Source organism: Haemorhous mexicanus, chromosome 6 (genome assembly GCF_027477595.1).
Source record: "Haemorhous mexicanus isolate bHaeMex1 chromosome 6, bHaeMex1.pri, whole genome shotgun sequence".
In the NCBI taxonomy this organism is placed as follows: domain Eukaryota; kingdom Metazoa; phylum Chordata; class Aves; order Passeriformes; family Fringillidae; genus Haemorhous; species Haemorhous mexicanus.
In genome coordinates, this window is record NC_082346.1 from 34347617 (window position 1) to 34372691 (window position 25075).

General features: G+C 36.2%; 1 protein-coding gene across 1 annotated transcript in view; it reads right to left on the reverse strand.

The window, feature by feature from the left end:
* SPRED1 (sprouty related EVH1 domain containing 1) overlaps nucleotides 1-25075 on the reverse strand; it is a 58019-nt gene that overhangs the window by 18219 nt on the left and 14725 nt on the right. The window contains exon 2 of the mRNA XM_059849802.1: nucleotides 5240-5414. Within this exon, the coding sequence (XP_059705785.1) occupies nucleotides 5240-5414 (175 nt within the window). The remainder of the gene's footprint in view (nucleotides 1-5239; nucleotides 5415-25075) is intronic.

Here is a 25075-nt window from a genome sequence, read left to right on the forward strand (position 1 = left end):
TAACAAGCTTTGATTAACAAAACAAGTAAACATCCCATCCAACACTGTAATTGTTTCCAACTTGATTCAAGGAAACAACACATTAGAGGGAGTGACACTGATTTTTCCCATCTAAACCTGTATGAAAACAAACTGCTTAACACAGAGGATATCAGTGAAAAGGCACTGAGAAGGGAAAAATATGGTGCACTAAAATTAAGCAAGACTTGATTCCTGCCCTACCTGAGAGAAAGCTGAAAAGCTAAAGGTTTCAATTAGCAGTGGGACACAAATTTATAAACATCCAGCACTTAAATAGTATTTGTTACATTCAGAAATACAAAAAATGCAATTCAAATTAAAAATCATCCCAACCATCCCCAGAAGCATTTTTCTCTCCCTGAAACACTTCTATGCTTTGCAGCAATAGTGAATTTTTAAATTGTAAAACTTAATTTTGCCAAAGGCTACCTTATGCTCAAGCATGTAAGCTATCATGGGGCCTAGGGAGGAAGTATCCTCATACACATATTCTCCAAGGCCTGGAAACGGAAACCAAGCTTTTTGAATGCAGATATAATCCAAAACTCCAATTATTTTTAGTGCGCTTTGCTATGGTTCAGAACTCTCCACATCACAGGTGAAGGTCACATACTCTTCCACATCGTTATCCAAAACATGCACTCCCAAACCTTTTTAAGTAGACCTTCCCCAGGATCTCCAGGGATAAGCACAGCAAAGGCCTGAAAAATTGTAAATAAAATGCCTACAGCTTAACTAAGTTTCATTTCAAAAAACACCCCATGGGTTACTGTTCTGAAGGTTTTCTTCATTTGGAGACTTCAATATAAGACTTCCATACCAATATGAAACATCTACCTAGGCACTTCATGGAAAATGTTGCAGAATCATCAGACTCAAGACAGAAGAAAATCAGATCCATATGACCAAAATTTAAATTCTCAGAGCATAAATATAGAGCCCTATTTATGTTCTATGTCTCCTGTTATTTAATAAAAAAGCTCCTTTTAATATCTAGATGTCATTAAATGTAACACTAACGAATTCACTGCTACTCAAAAATACTTGCTTGCCTAATATTTCTTTTCTCACCTCTAAAAACTAAATCTTTAAAGGTAATAAAATCTCTTTGGCTTACGTAGACAAGATCAATCCCCAGAGTCAAAAATTTTCTACTTCAGCACTTAAAACCCAAATATTTTTAAACAGAAATGAGTATTGAAGATATGACATCATCATTTAGAGCTTATTTCAGAAAAAAAACCAAAAAACCTAACAAAACTTTTGCATTTGATGCAAATTTCTATCTTGGTAACAGACCCAATAATGGAACATTTTGAGATCCTAGATACTATTTTACTGTTTTCTAGCTGTACTTTCAAAGCCTACAAGAGCACATTTAAGATAGGTTCACTGTTTCTCAATCCAACCCAAACCTACAAACATATAAGCACATAGTTCCTCAATGCCTATTCTGCTTTACTCCTGGGAACAAGCAGCATGACCTGAGTATATTCATGCTACAGAGTATACGAACCCAGTGCCACAGTAACCGTATGACATAATTATTCTATGCATACTTTTGATTCAGTTCAAAGAAGAAGATGATGTACTGGGCTGTACTACAGCCCATCAGAATAAAGCTTCCCTCAAACTTCAAACACAATTTAAAAAGTAAATATTTAAGTTTGTAAAAAGCATATTTTTAGAAGAGAAAGGTATTTCTATTCAGTTTTAGCTTTGTCTCTCCCTTTACATAATTAGTTTTTATTCAAAGGAAAGATTTTAAACTTTGTTACTCCTGATTCATGATCTAAAAGATACTAGTAATATTTTTTTTCCTCCTTTGATAAAAACTTGCATGGCAAAAGTCTGGAGAATAAACCACAGAAGTCTATTAGACTTTGCATTCAAGAAGGTAAAATTCACCAAAGCCTAAAAACCAGTAAGTTTGAGCCAAATATGTGCATAGCCACTGAGATAGAAGAGAGCTACTGTAAACACAGAAAGAGAGAACAGCAGATCTGACCAGGTTCTGAGGGAGTGCAATTGTTCCAAGCAGACTGGCTGGAGCCTGATCTAGGAAGGTGATTATAATCAAGTGGGAAATGTGTAATTATGGGAAAAGTCTTCATGAAATACCCTTACATTCCGACACAAATCTAAACAACCTGAGCAAACTAGTGTGGAGCATTCTCTCTCAAATTAATTCAATGGAGCCACCACTTTGATTTTCTTCTCAGATAACTAGGATGCTTTTTGTGAACGCCACAAGATGTTTTAAATAGCTGTGTACTGCACAAAAATTATGGAAGTCTGCATGTAGTCTGAAGTTGACCTGTCTCTCATGTCTAAAAGGAAACAAGACAAGCCCCCTCCAACAAGCATCTTCAATATTTTGATGTTCATTCCAGAATACAGCTGACTTACAGACTGATATCTATTTTTATAATTAAATGCCTGCATAGCCTATAAAATACATGGAAATATCTGGCACAATGGAATGGAACTGCAATGTAGTGTGAGAAGCAGCAACTAAAACTAATTCCTCTTCAGTATAACCATTTAATAGGCATCTGGAAGATACCTCCAGTAAATACCTCACCTATGGATTTCAAGCTGGTTTGGAGAGAATTTCACCCTTCTACTGACACATTGGTTAAACAGTTATACTGGCATTATGACTCCTATTTATCTTAGGTAAAAGCTATAGATCTGAACTCCATTTATTTTCTATAACCTAAGATATTTCAAAACCTATGCTTCCCCAGGCCACAGAAAAATGTTCCAAGTTCCACACTCTAGGTTTCCAGGATAAGGGAATTTCTGCACCTTTTCTGGAAGCTAAGTCAGTTCACAAAAGAAGAGACTTATTGGCCAGAGAAAATCAAGATATAATCTTGATTAGAAAGGTATTTTAGCAACATGTAATGTGACTTTAGAGAATATGGGGAAATTGATTTATAAAAAATGACTCTCTCTTTTAATCCATAGAAGTATTTTCAGAAACCGCTGTGTGTACCTGGCAAAAGGTTTAGTGAAATGGAAACCATGGTCCAAGTGACCATGTAGATATTACAGTAGATTATTAATTAATTAACATATATAATTATTATGAAATATAATAGTCACCAGTCACTTCTATTTGGACTAAAACCCCACTTGTTTGGCTTCATTAAAGAAAAGGTTAAAATTTGTGCTTGAACAGTGAATCCACAGGAATATCCTAAGAATGAATGTAAAACCATTAACCATATTGAAGGCATAATGATCAGAACAGTTTTAGAATCAGTGACGTGTCCAACAGAATTTCTTTTTCAGTGCCTGCTATCTTCTGCCCTTATAAATAAGCGCCATGACCTAATTTTGTCATCACATTTCTTGGTGTAGGATCTTGTTCCTTCTGTGCCAAGTGGGGTCGTGTTGCATTCCATACAACTTGGTCATTAATTCATTACACATTTGCTGTTGCTTATAATTGCATTAACTGAAGTCAGTAGAAATACATGAATACACAGTGACTTTCATTCAGTTATCAATTAATTACTGGTTCTCCAGTGTTCTTCTCCACACCCTAAATTTACATTTGTTCGTTCCCTGAGCTTTATTCAATATACACAGGAGAGATGCTCATCCTAGCTGCACCTCTTCCACATTTTATCCCGTGTTTTTGAGAGGCTGACTTCCAACAGCAACTTCCCATAACTACAACAAGATTACAATCTTGTTAGGTCACATTTGGGGGACAAGTACAAGGAAGACAGATGGACACAGGATGGGACACACACACCAAAAAGCCAAAAACAAAACAAACTGTTCAAGACAATAAAGGTTTGGAAAAAATATTCATGCTAACATGAGCTTGATTTTACACAGGAAGAGGAGGAGAAACATTTAAAACCTTCCACCAGAAGGGGAAACAAAACAAGTCTTGCCTAGGGGAAATGGGAGAGAGGACACTGCAAACAGATCAGGACACTGATGACTGGACATTTTTATATGCGTGCAGGCAAAACATTAAACCAGTCTTTACTTCAGAGCATTTTATTATTCTTAAGGCAATCTGTGAATATTCCAAGTATTAAGAATTAAGAAAAAATTATCAAGTATCTATAAATGCAATTAAGCTTCTCAAAAAAAGCCTCAACAAGGCTAAAAAAAGTTCTGAAGGGAACTACTGCACAGTGAGGAAGGAACTGCAGGTGCACGTAGCTGTGCGGGAACACAGGGTACTCTGCTAATTGCGCTACGCCCCACTGAAACAACTGAGTCAGCAGAATTTCTATTTATATGCTCTCTTCCTACAATAGTCACAGTCAAGGCAGAAAACTCAGCAGTCCTGCCTCAGGGGAGAAACTGGTGTGCTTGAGGAAGGGTCAACAGTACAGTGTAAGAAGTAATTCTATCTTTTAAGCTTACAGAGGAGTCAACGTTCATTTGCTGAAAATAATAAATTATTGAAAAATGTCATTAAGATGGAGCTTTTGTGCCTTCTCTACTTCTCTTTGTTTCCACAGTAAAACACAGCCCCATTCAGAAATCTGTTCGCCATACAAGTAAACCAAGCAATCCTTAGTAAGCCCATTTTGTCTTCCTTAGGTCTGCATGTAGAAATGGCTGAGATCCGGCACCAATTTTCCTTTTGGGAGGCTGATTTTCAAGATGCCTCTTAAGAGACATTTATTACTGGTATTTTATGTAAGGTAGCTGATGAATGAATACTGTCTATGTATTCATCAAACCAGGTCAATTATTGGACCTGTCAACTTCATGATGTCTTTCAATATGAAGCTGTTCTCATCTAAAATGGCTTCTTTTTGTCATAGCCATATTCCACAGCTAACCAAATCACTACTGAGCAATTCCACCTGGTTCCTGTTCTTAATAAAATTCTCATTTCCAACACTCCTCTAAATGCAGTATCACTGGTATAGAAACAAGATTTAACTCTGATCTTTCATTGGAAGAAAAATTCATAGCTAAATTTTTCCCAAAATGGATGGAAAGTTCCTAAAACAAAAATATAAAAATCAATGCGCTTGATTCCAAAAAAGCAGAATCAAAATCAAATAAAATAACTGGCTCTTTTGGTACACAATCATTGGTATAGAGAAGTTCAGCAGCAGCATTAGACTGAGACTATAAATTTACTTGTAATCCATAGGCAATAATAAGCAAGCATCTATACCTATGTCCAATATAGTTTTAGTATAATCATTAAATAGATAAAAATTATTACCGTTTTATCCCTGAGTCGTTCTCCATGGATAAGAAAATCAGCACAGCTATTTTCTTCCTGGGGAATGACTTTGAAGACTGTGACACAGCTTAGTCCACCCCCTCCAAGTGGTAACCATCCACCACTTGAGTCATCCCGGGTCATCACCACAGCTCGCACTCGTGCATAACTATTACTGAAAGAGAAGCAAAAGAAGTCATTAGTTTTCCATAAACCTAAAAAGTCTAGTAAAACCTAAGCCTAGTAAAAAACAAAACAAAACCAACAAACCCACAACCAAGATCATAATAATTAGCACTGTCTCTCCACAAGCATCACCTAGAATAAAACAATTTAAGACCAGCCTCTGTATTTTTGTGCCTTCATAAGGACTTCTCAGAGGTCATGATCTTTTGAAAAGAGGCTTAACCAGAGAAGATAGTTGCCAAATCAAAACTCATATTCGTCCAAAAAACTTTACACTCAATGATCTAGCTAAAGGGCAGGAAAGAGAATACGAATCAACTCCTGATTTATTTTAGACTAATCATGAAGCCAGTCAGCCATCATGAAATCGCACAGAAAAGGGAATAAGAAAACAGAAAGAGGTCAGGCCTTCTGTCACTGAAATCTAAACAAGAACAGGCTTCTAGCCAGAAACTCTGCTTCCCTTCATCCATCCCTCCTCCCCATGCATATAATTCGTTCTTTGCAAGGGTAGGTCAGGACACACATGGTGGGGTTTGGAAACAGAACCAGTTACAACTACTTAAGATCCACATATGCAGTGTCTACTTGCCACTTCTCTCCTGTATTTGCATCGTGTGTAAAATTACTTTAATTTTACAATCTAACATATTTTTCCATCATTTAGTATTTTTATAAAATAAACAAATTATTACCATGTCATTACTTAAAAGCCAGACTCGAGAGTATTGGAAAAAGAGGTTTTGGCCATTTCCCTCTTTCTTTACTTTAAGTTTTTTCTTTTAAATTAAATGAAAACTTTTAGTTTTGGTTACGTATTTGCCACTACATCACTTGGAAAACCCCATGGCTTGCCAAGGATAAGAGGCTATATTTGAAGTACAGTTTACTGGATGAATGTAGCAGTTGATGACTGAACATCCCTACACCTTAAAATAAGGTGTTATCTTTTTGCAACATATTCCTCATTGAGGGTTTAAGTATTTATGCCACTTAGCACCAGTGATGCCAAACTTAAGGGCTGAAGAAGAAATATTAGAAGAAATCAAAGTTCCTTCTATATTTGAGATAGAACTATTCATGAAGCTGTTGCACTTTTAAAAGATCACTGCTTTCTTTTCAACACCCCCCTGAAAATCCCAAAAATAACAAAGGTAGGCTTTTTTGCATAATTAATATGTTACATTCTCACACACATGTATGATTCATAAATATGATTCATTTGTGTGCATATATATATATACACACAAACACACACATATATATAAGAATTTTGCTGCAAGCATGGAAAGCCTAAGTACATACCAGTTTGTAGAATGGAAAATTTTACAAGACTATAAATTTTTATCTTGTAAGCAGCTGTATTTAGTTCGCTGCCTCTGAGCAAAGCCCCCTCCTCTCTCTAAATCTCATAGTTAAAATGATGGTTCAGTCAATATTGCTCACCATTTCTTTGCCAACATCTTTTAGTAAAGTACTCAAACACAGCAGACAAATAAAGAAAAATCCAGTCCTTCATGGTATGCATCTATCACAATTTCAGTATCTGCAAACACAACTGGCTACATCTTAATGATGAATATTATTACTGAAAGTTGAATCATTCATTCACTGGTCTCTATCACTGTGTTTCACTCAGAGCTAAGGTCAGACTGTAGTTATGCACTTCATACATAGGTAGTCTTTCATCTCATTCCTCTCAGAGGAGCCTCTTCTGACAGAAACTGAGGACACCAGGACTCCCCTCTAAACCAATAAGAAATAGGATGCAACAATTGGTTAAGCCTAAAAACTATCTTTGTATTCTCAATTTAAGTGAACCACAAATTTAGCTTTTAAGGTTTTCACTCTATAAAATCTGGCTGCAAATCTGAATATTAGAGCTTTTATTTGTATATCAACCAACTGCAGCTAGAATTCAGTTAAGGAGAACTTCCCTTAGGCTACCTGAGAAAAACCTACAATATTAATTTTTTCTTAAAATGGAAGTTCACACTCCATATACATTTTCTTTCCAAGAACTGCTAAGAAGCAAAGACAGAGGCTTAAGCTACTTCCATTCAATAGAATTCTCTGTCAGTGGTGAGTTTTTCCCCCTATACTATAATGAGATGCTTAGTCTGGTCTAGTTAACAATATTTTGATTTGCTTTCCATATATTCCAAAAGAATGTTTTAAACATTTACCCTTTCAAATATTTTAGAAACTACTATCAAATCCACTGCATTAGTCCAAAATAAAATTCCCCAGAAGGTAATATTTAATGAACAATCTTTTAAATTGAAACAAGCCAGTTTTTCCATATAACCATCCTGTAGACTAACAGGACAAATTCTGTACTTGTAAAAATGCCTAACTCTACAAAAAGATTTTTAGTTTTATGTTTCTGTTGGTGGTTGTTTTTAAGTATTTTTTTATATTTGAATGGAACTCACAATTGGTAACAATAGCTATTTTTAACAACACCACAAGCTGGTTTGCAATTGACCAGAATGCAGCGGCAGGACCTATAAATGATTCCCATTTCCAAAATCCTCTGCAAACAAAACAGGATCTGCATGTCACACTACTGGCACCACAAAAGCACTTTGAAGTCTCTTATCTGTAAGCATTATAGCCCCATCTACTCCTGGGAACTTTAGAACGATTTGTTAAACTGCTGGTATACCTTAGCAGTCGAAAAAAGGGCAGAGGAGGCTCTAGTGTTTTCCTAACACAGCCTAAGGTTTTTACCTACTCTTGCATGTTTAGCAGCTTTATCAGGAATACCCGAACAAAGGAAAAACCAAACAAACACGGCAATCAGTTGAGCATTGCTCTTACAAAACCTTTACCAGAGCTACCACAAGAGAGTGAAATGGAGCATGAAGGCAGCATTGCAACAGCAGGTCCAAAGCTACTGTACAGCCAACCTTTCCTGAGATTCGCCGGTTTTGGTTGTGGCCACTGGAAATTCTTGAGGCAGAGCAAGGTTTAGAGGAAATGGTATTCTGGACAAAGGAGCATGCTGCTTTCTTAAAGTCAGTCCTGAGAATCAGTAAGACTGGGGACAAGGACTGGAATCCAAGATCTTTTACTTTTTAGTAAAAGATGTCCTTACTTTTTAATAAGGAAACAGATCTCTCTAACAACTGAGTGCCTCAGGTAGGAGATAAGAGTATGGTATTCTAATGTGATTAAAGGGAATTATAATTTGGAATAAAGGAGAAAGAGAAAAAAAAAGGTTATCTACACTGTTTTCTCCCTCTAGCAATGAAGACTTACTGAGGAGTACAGTATGTGAGTGCAACAGCTAGTAAACCTGAAACAAAGCAATTTTAAGATAGCATAATAAATATGTTGTGTGAAGTTTCATTCTAAAAATATAATCAAATGAAGATTATTCTTATACCAAAATCAAAATCTGAAGTGGGGTGAATTAAGCAGCCTAAGAAAGCATTAGGGGCAAAATCAAAAGGTTATAAACCATAAGTGGACAGGAAAGAGAAGAGGAAAGATATGACCTACAATCCTTGTGTGTTTATATCACTGCAATGCTCAGGCCCAAACTGATTTATAAGCTGGATGACTAAACTGTTGTGTAAGTGCAGGAGACACATCAGTGGCCAAGACAGGCTGGGACCTTCAGCTCAACAACTAAGGAACAAACCTGCTTTTGGTGGCTGGGGAATAAACACAATTGTAAAAAAGGGGAAGAGATGTTTGGATAGTGGGGAAGCAGCCATCTTGTTGCTTTACATATATTTTAACCTAGTTTCAACAGTCTGCAAATCTTTTCTCTCCTAATTCATATTAAACATTGACATTCTTCTACTTGTACTGCATTTTGCACAGTTTAATATAGGACTGAAAAACAAAAGTGATTTCAGAAATGTTGCTTAAAACAATTGTATTGTAATCGCAAATTCTTTTTTTTTAGTACTGTACAGCTACTACCATTACCATCGAGAAACCTAAATCTGCAAGTGGAAGTATAAACTGAACCATAAGAGAAACTGACTCTTTCAGCTTTGGTAAAAATATTTAGAATGAAAATTTCTTTCGAAGTTGGAAAGCAGATTTGAAGAAAAGGACCTCAAGCTTCATATGGACACCAAGCTTAACACAAGCCAAAAACATGTCCTTGGGACAAAGGAGGCCAACAATTTCACCAGCAGGTCACAGAGGCTGATCCTCTGTCTCTAGTCAGCCCTACTGAGGCTACATCTGGAGAGCTTTGTCCAGTGCTGGGTTTCCCAGTACACAAGAGACATGGACCTTGGAGTGGGCCCAGCAGAGCGCAACAAAAACTATTAAGAGACAGAAGCATCCATCACATGAGGGAAGGCTGAGAGAGCTGGGACATCTTAGGCGGAAGAAGAAAATACTTGTGGGTATTAGTGTATACAAATAGCTAAAGGGAGGGTGCAAAGAGGATAGACAGAGGCTCTTTTCAGTGGTGCCCAGTGAGAGCACCAGTGACAACAGACACAAACTGAAACACAGGGAGTTCCCTTTGAACATCGGCAGCCACTTCTTCACTGTGAGGATAACCGAGTACTGACACAGGTTATTCAGAGAAACTGTGGAGTCACCATCCTTGAAGAGTTCCAAAATCCACCTGGACACAGTCCCAGGTAAGCAGATTTAGGTGACCCTTCCTTGAGCAGCAGGGAAGATGACAACCGGAGATGCCCTCCAAGCTCAATTATTCTTTCTTTTCTTTAATATCATATTTCAAAGCACAGCAATTTCAATAAAATACAACTTCATAAATCTAATCCATAAATATATGGGTTAATTTAGAAGAATTCATGATACTTTGAAGCAAGAGTTGTCACTGTGCAAACTGCTATTTAAACACTTCTGACAAGGCTAAGGGGAAAAAAAAAAAAGGCATTCTGAAAAATCATGACACACTCTGCTATGAAATTGCACTATCTTTGCTGGCACCCACGTAACAGCTTCAGGCTGGCCTCCAAATGTGAAATGGTCATGGATCAAGGCTCTTTACCTTTGACTGGCACTTTACACACATACTTTACTCCCTCCAACTTCTGGTGCAATATACTTTTGTGTTTGTAGCCTTACCAAAAGAGCATACATTGGCTTTTTATGGTTCTTATTATCCAAACAGCTTAGCAGAATACTTTATGATTCCCAGATAGAGAAGTGCTCATGAGTACATGCATGTCCATGTACCAAAAGGTACTGTCAGACCACTACGCTAAAGTCTGTTTTACTTGCAGATAGCATTTTTTGAGCATTGACTCAATATAGAAAGAAAAATCATGTCACCAATACCAGATGACCTTATCAGTACACTGCTGATGTTATAAACCCTTTGTTACTAAAGGCTTAGAGAATGAGTGCCACTGGCACAAAATATTAATGACTTACCTAAAACAGAAGGAGATGCAGAAGTAGCACAAGTGCTAAAGAAGACATAATTTACATCAAGAAAATGTATGACAGCATATGTTCTTATTTTTTAATGAAGAGGATATTGCCATAATAACAGCTACTAAATGAGGCTTTGCTTAAAATGTCTGTTACCTTTCTCCTCTCAAAATTATATCAACAAATCAGAATATACACCAAACTCTGCTGCTAGAATGCAAGACTTATCAGATTTTCTCTTTAAAAAGAGGCAAGAGGTATTCCTCACAACAAACAGCAAATGTGCATGGCTACTATGCCTGGGAAGTTTATTTCTTTGAGGGGTTTAGCAAAGAAAGACATGGATTTCTAGAAGGAACTACAGACAAATGCTGTTACAATTAGGATATTGGTAACCACACTGATTTACTGAAGACCTTTGGATTTTGTCAAAAAACCTGAATGGAACATTTCTGCTCAAATAACAAACCCCAAAAACCAAAAGAAAACAACAAGAAGAAATTATATGTACAGAAACCTGAGCTATCAAGCAAAATAGCTTGAACCCAAAATGGCAAAAGGAAAAAGCTACATGGGAAACAGTATTACAAAAGGATAACTGGTATCCTGAAAGAGCCAAAAATACATTATTACAATTATTATTTAGTAGAAGAGGTTCATAAAACAAGCTGTTTAACAGTGCACTTACAATTCAAAAGAGAAAATGAGACACAAATGAACAAGTGTCAAAATACTATATTGCTGTCAGGAAGTGTTCTTTTGGACACAATATAAGAATAATTTTAAAAAAATTAAAAGTAGGAATGGGGTTATAGTGTTCCTATTTGAATACAGACAATTTAAGATTTATGTCCATGTAAAGTAATCAACGCTGCAAGGAAGAAAGGCTGCAGCTGTAAACTCTTTTGCAAAGCACAAGAACATAGGAAGAATGGAGAAGCTGTTAAGATTTGAAACCCATCAAAATTACTTATAAAGTACGTATTTGACATTTGAATGAAAACATTTTAGCTCTGTTCCCCAGCATTTTCTCTTCTTTGATAATTGTAGCTAGTTTCTATTACTTCTGTATGTCATCTATGAGGGTTGGTTAAATAAAGTAATATTTATCACACTAAAGATAAACACACACTTGGATTCTACTCCTTTTAAAGAAACTGCCTTCTGAAGGCCTAAATTTTCATAATAGAAAGAGTTCTCTAACACCATCTGGTCAAGGCATATTAGTTAGAAAATGGCATCTAATATAAAATGCACAATCAAATAAAAAACCCCAAAAAACTTATTTTTCTTTCTACCCTTCCCCACAAAAATTAAAAAGACTCAAGGTAGCATTTGAAGACAGCTCTACAGGTTCTGGACACCATGCAGCAGAACTAAATAAATAGCATATAATATGTAATTTCCCTTTGTAGTAGTTTATGAGATAAGCTGGACATGGAAGATGCTTTTTGATCACTTCCACAGCTGCCTGTTCACAACAGAGGACTGCTGGTACCAAGGACTTCTGGATTAAATTCCATCCAGTTTTAGTCAGATGGGTAACATAATTCAAGTGGTCAGATCCTGGTACTCATGTACCCTCTAAGTTTAATGGGTTTTCTGGAAAAAAACCCCAAATTTGCCTCATTTTTAAATGCTAACAGCCATAACTACAGAAATATCCACTTGCTATTCTAGCCTGTCTTCCCTTCTCTGCATATATTCTCATAGTTTTTGCTTCTTCCTTATCTCAGAATTTCTGAAGATCCACAGGAATCTCTTAATTCCATTTATAGTACAGAACTGTCTGTACCCTCTTTTAATTCTGTGAAATCATTACTTGTTTCTTACCAAGCTATTGGGTACTGATGCCATGTATTAATTCTGATTTGCTTACCATGAAAATGTGAAGAAAAAGATGGAAAAGCCCACAAATAAAACAAGAGAAAGAGGTTTAGTTTGGGTGCTTTTAGTGAGAAAAGTTAGCATTTCTTTCCAACCTTGCAAAAACAAAGAAACATCTTAAGAAATGATGGAACACAAGCTTTTCATTTTCTTGAGCTCCTTAGCAAACAAGCACAAGTCTGCAGCCTAAGGCAGATTCCACTGAAACTAAGACAACTTGACACTTCCAGTAAATTTCATCAGACAACACCATCCAGTCTAGATTTTTTTTTAAAGTGAAGCTTGCAGATTCAGTTGCACTTCTCATTTTCTTGGGAATAGTATAATCTAGGAAAACAATTTATGGAAAGATTTTAGGTAATATTTGTATCTGAACAGGTCAGAAGTCTCTCTTCTCTCACAGCCATTGTCTTCCAGTCTTATATGCTCACAAAGTCAAAGTATGAAGTATGCAAGTGCAATTGGATCACTCTCATTGTCAAAGCTGGTCATCTAGCCACTGAGGTTATGGATTTCAGGACTGGAAACCCTGTTAACAGATGTGAATACATTAATCAACTAGCCATTTTAAAATAAAGTTCTAGACCACTAAAATAAGATGAAGGTAACTAACACATTCCTTATAAACAATTTTAACTACCCTAAGGTTCCACAGACTAAGGTACAATAAGCACCTCACTTAAGGTACAATAAGTATATTATTTTCAAACAAGCACCTGTCCCACTGCTTGTTGTATTTAGGAATAGAACTCCACAAATGCTCAGATAGCTATTATTTTCCTCCACCTAAGAATTTATACAGCAAAAATAAAGGACAAAGCTGTTATACTTTCACAAACAGGTCAGAAAACATCATCACATATTTTTTGTATTTACCTTGCCTGAATTTCTGTCAGGTCATCCTAGACTACAGACCCTTTGGGCCACAGAGCATCTGTAATGAGCATCACCCAGTGAAGCTCAGAGCTGCTTGTAGGTGTACAGAGCTTATGGGGTGAACTGCTACATACTCTTGAACTTCTGGCAATGCATTATGGAAGAAAAAAGCATCAGACCTACTAAGCTTACTCACCTAAAATAATCCTTGATATTAGGTAGGCAAGCACAAAATCTAAATTTTATTCTTATCACATTAAAAGAAATTTCTAAAAGGTACAGGTCATTTCTGGCACGCATTTCCCATTCAGCCTGCACAGAAAAGGAACAGAACCTGGAACCAAATAAAGCATATCCACACTTATAAAAATAGTCAAACAGCCTTGCTGAGCTGTGAGATTGCTAATGAATATTGTATACAAGAAGCGTTCATGTGGTTAAACCCATGCAAATTGAAACTGTGGCATCATTCATTGATACTGTTAAATCTAAAGCTTGTCTTAACATTTACATTGACGTGGCTTTTCAAGGACTTGAACCACATGATATAAATGTAAGTGATCTTGCAAAGTAATTATATTCTAAGAAAATCCCTAATGCTAAATTTCTCCTTTTAACGTAATAAAAAAACAGTAAACATCCAAAAGGACATTTCAAACATACACAAATGGATAAATCATTAATGTCTGCACTAACAAAACAGAAAGATTCAAACCAAACTACAAGACGCTTAACAACACCAAAGTCAAAGTAAAAAAGAAAGTAGCTTATGAACTTAAAGAACCTTTTTAAAGGCATATGTTCACTGACCAAAAAAAAAGAAGTTACCATTCCCTTGTTACACAGCACCGCATTTCATGGCTTGAACCAGTCCTTTCTGTAGTTTTAACAAACCATGAATATTTCAGAGACAGGAAGTAAACAGAAATAAACAAGTGAAAGACAAATGCAAATACTTCTATTATGATAGTCCGTCATTCCAGAAAAAAAAATTAGTAAGATTATACAACATGTTTCAATGGTATGCCCTTTATATTTGTCAAACATCCACATGAATAATGTAACTTAGATAGCCATTATATAATTGTATTATTATGTTTGATAATCTCAGTAATAATAAGCAGTCTAACCAGCATTCTAAGTATAGAAATAGGTGACCCATGGGCCCTAAGGGGAGAACATAGGAATTTTAACAGCACATCCCAAAAAATAATTAAGCCTTGGTTTACTACATTCCCCATTCCAATTACTGCTAAAATATTATTCTTCACAAGTTTCTACAAAAAGCTGCCTGTAATGAATACATGGGTCGTGTATGAATATAAACACAGAGACAAGCAATAATAAGGCACTGTGAGGCCTCTGAGTTCAAAATGAAGATTATTTAAGTTTCATTACTTGCTGCTTTTCCAGAAGAAAAGTTTAGAAACTTGTTAGCAACTGCATAGAAAAAGAGTAAGGACTACACACGCATTCTTCTTCTTCATCAAATATGCAATAAACCAAAATAAGAACAAATTCACACTTATAAATGATAGTCATGAGAACTCCTACAATAATCACTGAATCTCTGTCTATTCAGCAACTTAAAGGGGACCCACCAGATACATTTTCCTTGTTTTGGCAACAACAGAACCCTAAACAAAGGGTTTACAACAGAAATGATGAGATAATGAGATAATTTAGTGTTATAATCACATCTCCTTGTTTCTTTTTTGGACTTTTAAAACCGTTAATACCATTAGAAGGATAATGGCCTTAAACTGATGAAGGATAGGCTTAGATATTAGGGAGAAGTTCTTTACTGTGAGTGTGAAGAGGCGCAGGAACAGGTTTCCCACAAAAGTGGTGAATGCTCCATTTCTGGAAGTCTTCAAGGGTGTCTTGGATGGGGCTTTGAGCAACCTGGTCTAGTGGAAGATGCCCCTGCCCAAATCTTCCTCTAGATGACCTCTGGGCTCCCTTTGATTGCAAATCATTCTATGATAAATTAGGGTGGAACTTCACCCTAAGGAAGAAATTCTGAAAAAGGTGATGGAGACAGCTAAATCAAACTGCACAAAATACATGATTAGAGCACCAAGAAAGCAAGTGCAACATTGCAGACAATGCAAGCTCAAAACAGCTTTTAGACAGTAGAATCCAAGCAAGGAGTGAAACAACAGCCTTTTAGCTACAGTCAATCTATGAAACAGAAACATCACATAGGAACAGTTAAGCAGGTTTTTTTTTCTGTTGCAGCTCTGAAATCAGTGTTGCACAGCTTTACTAGACAAAGCTGATTGATATCCACTGTAAAAATGTTTTAAGTGGCATTTCCCCCTTTTAATATACAAAATAAAGTGTAATAGCTTATAAAATATAGGCTAAAGTACAAACCTAAAAAAACCTTACTAAATTAATGAGATATACATGAAGCCATTCCAAAAATATTTGTGTCTTTGTATTTAACAGTACTGGAAATTAATCATGGCTACATAATTGAAGAAATACAACCAGAAAATTAAGTATCTCCGCTTAGAGAGACCGAAGACATTATATATTCAGAAAATAAGGAGAAATTAAACTCGTAGAACAGACAAATAGGTGTAGGTAGAGAAGATCAAACTCAAGAATTTCAATTTGGCTCTTTCGTTAGTACCCATGTGTTTTGTTACAGATCTTTGCTCTTACGGCAGCAACAGAAGGACCTTCTATATTTATATTCCAAGGACAGGGTCTACTATCAAAACAGTGATGATTACAAATAATTTTCCTTTACTATAAACAACAACGAATTTTGAGTACCTTTATCTGCAAGGATACTGTCCAAGTAACTCAAATAAGGCAGGAGAAGTCATTAACTGTTTTATTAGATGAAGAAAAGCAATCAACACTTTATTATGCATGCTGAAAAGCAAAGTTTAAAGTCCAACAGCATATTACAAGTAACTGCTTTGGTGGTGCTAACAAACTCTAAATTTTGAGCTAAAATGTTCACTCTTTAGGAATTTAGGCTTCAAGTAGCAGCTGCATCACAGATGTTCATCTGACAGAATTCTGTACATTTTGCTCAAAACTCAGTATTAGGAATGCATTTATCACATATGAGCTTTACATACAGGATGTAAAACAGTGGTTGTGAGGGCTCTGCTTCTTAAATTTGGTTGCTCAAATATCAATAAATTAAATTGAGTTGGAAGAGAAGAAAGACTCTTCTCTAGTCATGCAGCAATTCCTAGAGAGATTCATTTCCCTATAAGTTCAGTAATATCAGGAGGAATGGATAAAAGACGTTTTTAGTCAGTAAATTCTTAGAAATAGTAATACTGATAGAGAGAAGCGATTATTTGAGTAGAAGAATTTTAAAACTGTCACTCTACTTTTAGATACCATTAGGTAGCTAAATCCTTGTAGCTCATCCTTGTTTTCTTCACCCCTGTGTTGACTGGGAAGTGTTGTGTGCCCAGTACTCAATACAACCATCTATACAAGGCATTTTCACAGAAGACTGAGTAAAAACCTAATATTGCCTATTCTACATAAAAAGATGATTAAAAAAACCAAACAAAAAACAGCTGACACAGTTGTTTCTTTAGGAAGCACCAAAAAAACCCCCAAGAAACAAACAAACAAAAAAAAGATTGCCTAAAGTGTTACTTAAGGGGAAAAAGACAGAGCTAAAATGCCAGAAGTCAAGTAACCAAAGTGAAGTAACAGATGTTTCAAAAGTCAGTGACATTAAAAGACTGAGGGGAAAAATATGGTTTGTATAGATTGTCTGCTGTCAAGTAAATAACAGTAGTGGAGAAAAAAAAGGAGAGGGGAAAAAAAGGAGAAGGAAAAAAAAGGAGAGGAAAAAAAAAGGAGAGGAAAAATAAGGGATGCAGAAGTAGGAAAGAGAAAGGAAACAGTATCTCCTTTTCCCAAACAAGAAGCAGACACATGGGGAAAAACTAGGTGCCCTTCATCAATGACAAGCATAATCACAATGCACACATCATTGTTTGACATGCAATTGTTATGATATGGCTTTCTATAATACACTGGGTTGGTTTTTTTTCTGGACTAAATGGGCAGTATAAAATCTTGCAGCCAAATTTAAGTTAGGAAAAAAATGGTTGGATTGGTTCCAATTAAAAAACCAAGAGTAAGATAGAATTTTTTCATTCTCAGTTGTATATTCATTAAGTAATATCCAGCAAATACAAGTTATTGTATCAAAATCTATACCATATTAACAGTTTTAACAGGTGGAAAACTGGTAAACATCATGAAGAAGTGGACAGAATGGTTTTAAGAAGTATTTCCAATGAGTAAGCAGAGACAGTTGAAAATGCAGAGCAATCAGATTTCTTTTAATCTTTTCTGAAACTATTCTCTGAAGCATGATCTCAGGAGGTCCTTTAACAGAGACTTGTGAGAGAGCACAAAGCTACTGACAGATCTACATGATCTCCACCTAATAAATCCAAGGCAACTTGCATACCTACACTACAATTATTGTTCTAAGCCCTTTAAAGTAATGTGATCTGGCACTGCTGCCAGAAGCACTCTCCATCCTTCTCTTGCCCTGATCATTTATTTCTACATGCACTTTCTCCACCACTTCTGCAGCTTTCCAGTGATCAACATTGGGAAACCTGATGTGAATCAAGAATAATCCAGAAGAAAGAGCATCTTCAATCCAGAACAATTATCCAGCCTTGATCAGTAAATTACAGCCCAGTTGGAGCTTGCCTGCTTATCTACATTACATATATGTATTTTGAGATTAGGACACAATTAACAATATGAACACCCAGGATTTAAGTCACAAAGTTTGGTACATTTGACCTTTTTCTGCAGTATAAACATAAAGAGAAAATCTAATTATGAAGTTTTTTTGGCTTCATATGTGAGAAATTATGAGGACCAAACATGTAAAAAGAGTAATGGAAAAAAAGTTCTTTCTCTCAATTTTTACTGTGAGAGGTTTTGCCCCTCCTTGTGTTAGTTAAGCCCAGTTTATATGCTAACAAATCAAACCACTCCCTTTATGTAATGACTGAATACACAAAGGGAAAGCACCCTTGATTCCAGAAGGTGCAAAAGGATTAGCTCTGGTAGCACAGAAAATAGGTATTCTGAACACTGAAAAGTTTATCCCTTAATGTAGTGAGAGAAACAACAATTTTCAAGAAATACAATTGAGAATACATCACAAAAAGATGCGATGTATTTAAAAGCACATATAACCTGCATGTAGCTTTAAATCTGTGTATCATTAATCCATGCAAAACCTACCATTTCCAGTGCAGATATAAAAGAAATGAGTACTACCTTTCTGCACATTAAAACATTGATACAACACATATGGCCAAATTTTTATACTAATAAACCAATAATTTTACAATACATTAGCACTAATTAGTAAATTCTAAATTCATACAGTGTGATAGTAGTCACACTGTATGAATTTAGAAGTCTGAATGCAAACTACCCTAAATCTCAGGAAGGATTAGGAATATTCAGTCTGGATCTTTTCACTGGAAAGGAATTATAGCAGCCTCTGTTTGGAAGAAGTTTAATATACAGCAAACAAATGTGATTTGCCTGAAGTGATTCATCACTTCATCTTCACTGATGCATAGTCACCAGTGGAAATATTACCTAGAAAAGGTTTTACAATAGAAAAGTAGCCGTTAAAAACAACTTAGAAAAATTTACTTGGCAACTGAACCTTTTCTGCTATAAACCATTTATTCACAATAAAGGAAAAAAAACCTGATGAAGTGACTATGCTGCTAACTACTTGCTAAAGAGATACTTTAAATTGAGATTAGTCAATTTATTAGTAAAACACATTTTCCAACCATAGTACTGCTGGCATCATAAACCACTCTTGCTTGTTAACATTTTCCCCCCCTTTGCTTGTGCTCCTGCATTATTATGCCAAGCACATAAGGGAGAGGAAATACAAATCTCCTCTCTACAAAAGAGGAACAAGATAAAAAAAAAAAGCCCCAAACATGAAAACTCTACAACTTTTGCAGCTATTCATCCTTTAATAAGGATCATTACTTATAAGAAGTTATTCAGCATTTGCTGAGAATGCCAGGAAATAATACAAAATCCACACATTCAAAACTTGAACACTGGGTTCCTGTAAACTGGCACTCAAAAGAAAAGACTGCACTCATGTAAGCATTTTGACACAGACAGACGATGCATCTCCAGGAGACAAATTAAAGGGTGATGCTCCATTGAATGGTTTTGTGACAGGAGTACACTGTACTATGCATAGCACATAAATGCTACGTCGATCTCTCACTTTTTGAATTCCTTATTAATTGCAAGATGTTATTCATAGGAGATGTCTGAGCAGCCATAAATGCAGAGCTCTATCAGTGATTCAGCATCTGTAGGTCTACAGCAAAAATTATTTGCTTTTATGGGATAATGAGAAAACAGCTAAACCTCTGCAACTAAATCCAGCCTGAACTCCTACCCCTTTCTTCTCCAGTCTTGGGATACAATTTTCCTACCTCCTTTGTGTTAACAGTAAATCAGTGTATAACTGTAAAGAAAACTAGTTGTGCAACCAAAACAGAAAACCCATCCTCCCAAAAAGATTGCTCTGATGGATCAGTGCCTCAAATTACCTTCAGTCATGTGCCCCTTATGTCTAGGGCCAAGGCTGTGAATGTCAACTATGCCTTTCATTGGCAGCTCAAAACTATACCTCATCATTAGAAATGCAGGTTTGCGTAGGTTTTTAAAGACTTATCTAAAATATTCATTTTGGGGGACACATGTATGTATAAAACAATATTTTATCCACAGGAAAGCCACAGAAGTTGCTCTATAGTCTACACAATTTTTTAAAATTCTAAATAGACTACCTGTTTACTACTTGTTTACTACTTTAACTCAGTAAAGCATTAAAGATTTAAATCAGACTGAAACTGATGACCAGAATCCTAGCCATTTGTCCAACATAAAAATCCATTTGTTCCTCCTGTACACTCTGGGAACAAATAACATTACCCCTTTGCTTTTTAAGGGGCCCAAAAACCAAGAAAAAAATTTCTTTTGCATTTGGCATATTTCAATCACTTTCGATCTATTTATACACGTACTTTCTAGGTGTGAACCCTAGGAAAGTCTCATTCAGTCAGGATACTGCTACAGCAGCGTTTTCTAGATAAAGCCAGTAGTGCATACATTCAGTTGAATGTAGAGTTTGAAAAAAATGCAAGTTAAAAACAAAACAAACAAACAAACAAACAAAAAAAAACAAAAAAAACCCCAAAAAATTCAAGCCATGATTAACTTCACCCAGCTAGAGGCTGAGAGCACCACAGCCTTGTTTCAGATATGAAAGAAACACTTTTATCATTTTAAATTGAAATTATCCCTTTAAGTCTATTTATGCATTCACTCTTCATACTCGTATTCCAGCTTCCTCAGCAGCATACACACAGTTAAAACCCGACGCTTATTAGAATAGACTTCTGGTGGGAAGTGCTAAGAATTCACCCCACTGCCTACCAATCTATCCAGAAATCTGTTCTCACTCCTACTTCCTCCTGTCTGTTCCTTTCTGAAACAGCAGTAGGGGGGTTGGGAGTTTGCCTTTCCTCTACTGGATCACAGTTGTGTACATGAACTATACCAGACCATATGGCAATCTCTCTCAATTCGTAAGAGGCAAAACAAGCTTCCTACCAAGCCAATCTGAAGATAAACAGGTAAGAGCGAGAGCCTCCAGACACCAGTGTCCACACGCCTATTGTGTTCACAGAGAGCAGCTACTACATCTATGCCTAATGTAACAAGTAGGAAGTACAGAAAATATTACTTCAAGGGTAAGAGCAGCCCTGCCCATACTCACAGAAGCACGCTCAGGCTTCTATCTAGCTGCCTACATGCAACTTCAAGTGGTCTGGAGAAAAACCAAAGACTGAGGTATTGTTTAGCATGCAGAAGGCTTTGACATAAAGAAAATTACTGTACTGAAGAAAAAACAGTGCCTGTTTGATGAGCAATGCATGCAGAGGATAAGCCCACTACTGGAGAGTGAGACTAGAGAGAAAAGTTAGACTCTGAAACCTCTATGGCTGCCTGGAAGCTGCTAGACAAAACCAGGCCAATCAGAAATAAAGTGAAAATGGATCTTCCTTTCACGAAGGGAAAGCATAGAAGTTTTTTTAAATACCAAGTTGCAAAAATCCAGTAGCAAAACCACTCCAAGACACAGCACCTGAGGAGATATTCCACTACCCTCACTGAAGAGCTGATAGGATTCCCAGAAGGGCCCAGCCTTTACATCCATGAAACCTGTGTTCAACTCTGGTAAAATTAGAATTGTCTGATCAAATACACTGAAAGAGGATCCTGCTCAAGTTCTTTCCTGGGAAGTTAAAAATTACTTTTACAGAGGTTTTATTTTCAATCTAATAAATTAATAATTGCATTTTACAACACCTTTTAGCCCAGCAACCAAGTTCTTCTGTAAATGAGTACAAAATTTTGTCAACATTTTTACGCTAGGTTTTAGGGTACGCAACATACATGAACATGCAACAAGTGACTCGACAGAAAATAGTTCTCTCAGCTGGAGCTATGTAATTTTTCCTGTTTAGCTTAATTCAACTAGTAGAGTCATTACATCTGTATAACAACACAGTCATCTAATTTTCCTATTTAACTTTTCTGCTCACTGCTATGTTCTTAAGTCCCTTACTACCACATAGACAGCTTACTGAGAACAAGAAGTTGCCTTACTTAAGGGAGAAGGGAGCAAAACTGAAGCTGCAGAAGGTGCTGCCAATTACCTGCCCTAAATAAACATCAAAACCACCAAAGGACGGTCAAGTAGCTGGAGATACATCCAGGATCTGCCTATATTGAAATATTACTGCAATAAACACCAAAACTAAACCACAGTTTTCCATTGCATCATTTCTTCATCAATATCCTACACAACGTGAAAACAGACATGGGTCACTCAGCATAGGTCACAGCATGGGTCACACTGCATAATAGTCTGCCTTTAACTCATAGGTGTTAATGCACCTGTAACCTGCCACCAATGATCTATGACATTTGATACACTAATACCAGAAGTGCTATTGTAAAAAACCATTCAATCTTCCTGTTAAGGTTAAATATTCATCCCTCTCAATTTAAGAGATTGTACATTTCCCTCTGTCCACATTACATTAAAAAAAAAAAACCATAAACAATTAAAGAAATAAGGGATTTTAACAAAATCCCTAAGCACCAAACTAAGAAGAACACTGACCACATATGCATTGTCCTCTATTGAAACACTGCTCTAGATATGCTGGAAGAGTCACACTTCCACAATACAAAAGAAAAACAATTTTCTTTTCATTGATAAGCAGCTAGGAAAAGACGGCACCTTTTTATTTTCTTGGTTCTGCTTTGGGCCATAACTTCACATTATGAAGATTAAACATCCAAAAACCTTAAAGAGTTCAAATGTTAATGTAAAAATGTTGAAGGATTATAACTTTCCCTCACTTAAACTTCATAATGAATATTGACTGGCAAGGGAATGTCAGAGATGCCACTAGCCTATCACAATTTCAACCTTCAGAAGACAGCTGTAAAAAAAAAATCCAAACAACCCCAACAAAAAAATCACAACCTTCTTCCTCAATGCCATCTTTGCTAGAAACTTAAAAGTCTGTGTTTAACAGCAAAAAGTTTAAATACTAGATCTTAGAAGTCCTATAGGGTAATATAGATTTGAGAAATCTCATGGAACCTCTTTAGGAATGAGGTTCTCTAATTCACAGTACAATAATTTAGGAAAATTGAAGTTCAGTTAGCATCAAACATCATTATTTCTTAAGAGTTTTTCCCAGATACATTATATGTCAAATAAAATTAACCCCAGAGATGTAACATGATCCTATAATAGTTTGACTAAATTACAAGTTTTAAAGTAGACAGCCATCAAAGTAAGGAGAACAGGCAATCATGAATTCAGGAAATGTACATTGCCCCATAGTCAGCTAATGGCAACTTTAATAGGATGTGATGGATTTTTCTCCATCAGGAGAAAATACTGCCTGCATTTTTGCTTCAACAACCCACGCCAGCTGACTAATGGAGTTATATTTTTGTCTCGTATGAGGATGGTTACTTGCCCATCCTGTAGCAGTTGCAGAATGAAACATTAACAACAGCTGTGGGGTGAACAGAAAAGCTGCTCTATTTGGTAGCCAAGATCCAAAGTACAGGCCTTTCCTCTCAAACAGTGGAGCTCATTTTCTGTCACAGGGTGACAAAAAGACACAGCATAGAACAAAGCCAGTTTTAGGGCCTGAAGTAGCTAACTGAAAGTACTTTTAAGGAGTAGTACATTTTCATGGGAAAAAAAGTAAAGGATTCACAGAAATTAAAATAGGGGTACTTGGATAGATAAGAGCCCTTGGGAGCTTAGAAGTTGGTGCTGAAAAGAAATACCAGTGGATCCAGACAGGTTTCTTTAAACAACTCTTATCAAATACTATTAAATATAAAACTCCTTTAGCTCGGCATACTAACAATCCTAATCATAGCAGACCAATCCCAAACACTCCTGCCACACTACTGAATAATCAGCATATGCCTGCAACTAGAAACATCTTTTTATGCAAACACTTGGGCTTCAGTCCTGCAAAAATTTAAATATATCACTCTGAGTAGACCTACAGATCTCTCTGGAAGTCTGTAGAGTTTATCACACACATAAAAGCTAACACATATTTATAAGTCTTGCAAGATAATTGCTTTTGGCAGAATATAAATAACATTGCTCTAATGTGTTTCAGCATCATGGTCTCCGGCTTTAAGAGCCAGACATTCTGGTGAAGCCTGTCATTCTTCATATAAAGAGTGGCAGCTGTATAGCCCACAGAGACATTTAAACTTCTCTTTGCATTTTCTTTAAAGTTTCAGAATAGTGTTAGGGCATTCTTTTAAAGTAGCAAGAAAGCTAACAAGTGAAGCCAATAAAAATTGCCTAAAAATGCTTTCTTACTAGTGCCATGGATACCACTGGTAGGACTGGAAGCAATTCTTAGACAAACTATCTATAGCTTCCAACACTGCCAAACAGAACATCAATTAGGCAGTGGAGTTTACTCAGTATTTTTCCAGAACTCAATGCACTGGGTGACAGGGCAGTAATTAAAAATGAGAAGCAGTCTTAATAAAGGACTCTAATGCTCACTTTGCTATATACTTCAATGTAAAACCTTAAAAATCTGCTACAAGAAGAGTTTTCAAATAGCAAGACAAGCATCTGAAATAATTTTAGAAACTTAATGCCAGCAACTTGCCTGATTTCTAGATGCATACCTAAAACTAGGCCCCAGATTTCTCTCCTTGTCAGTGACTTTTTTTTTTCTTTTTTTTTTTTTTCTTTCAGCATTGTCTTATGTCTCTATTGCCTTTCATTTCAACTTATAACAAGGATAGTCAGGAGCAAATAAAAGTCGCTTCAGGTTCCATCAATGCTACTGAGAAATA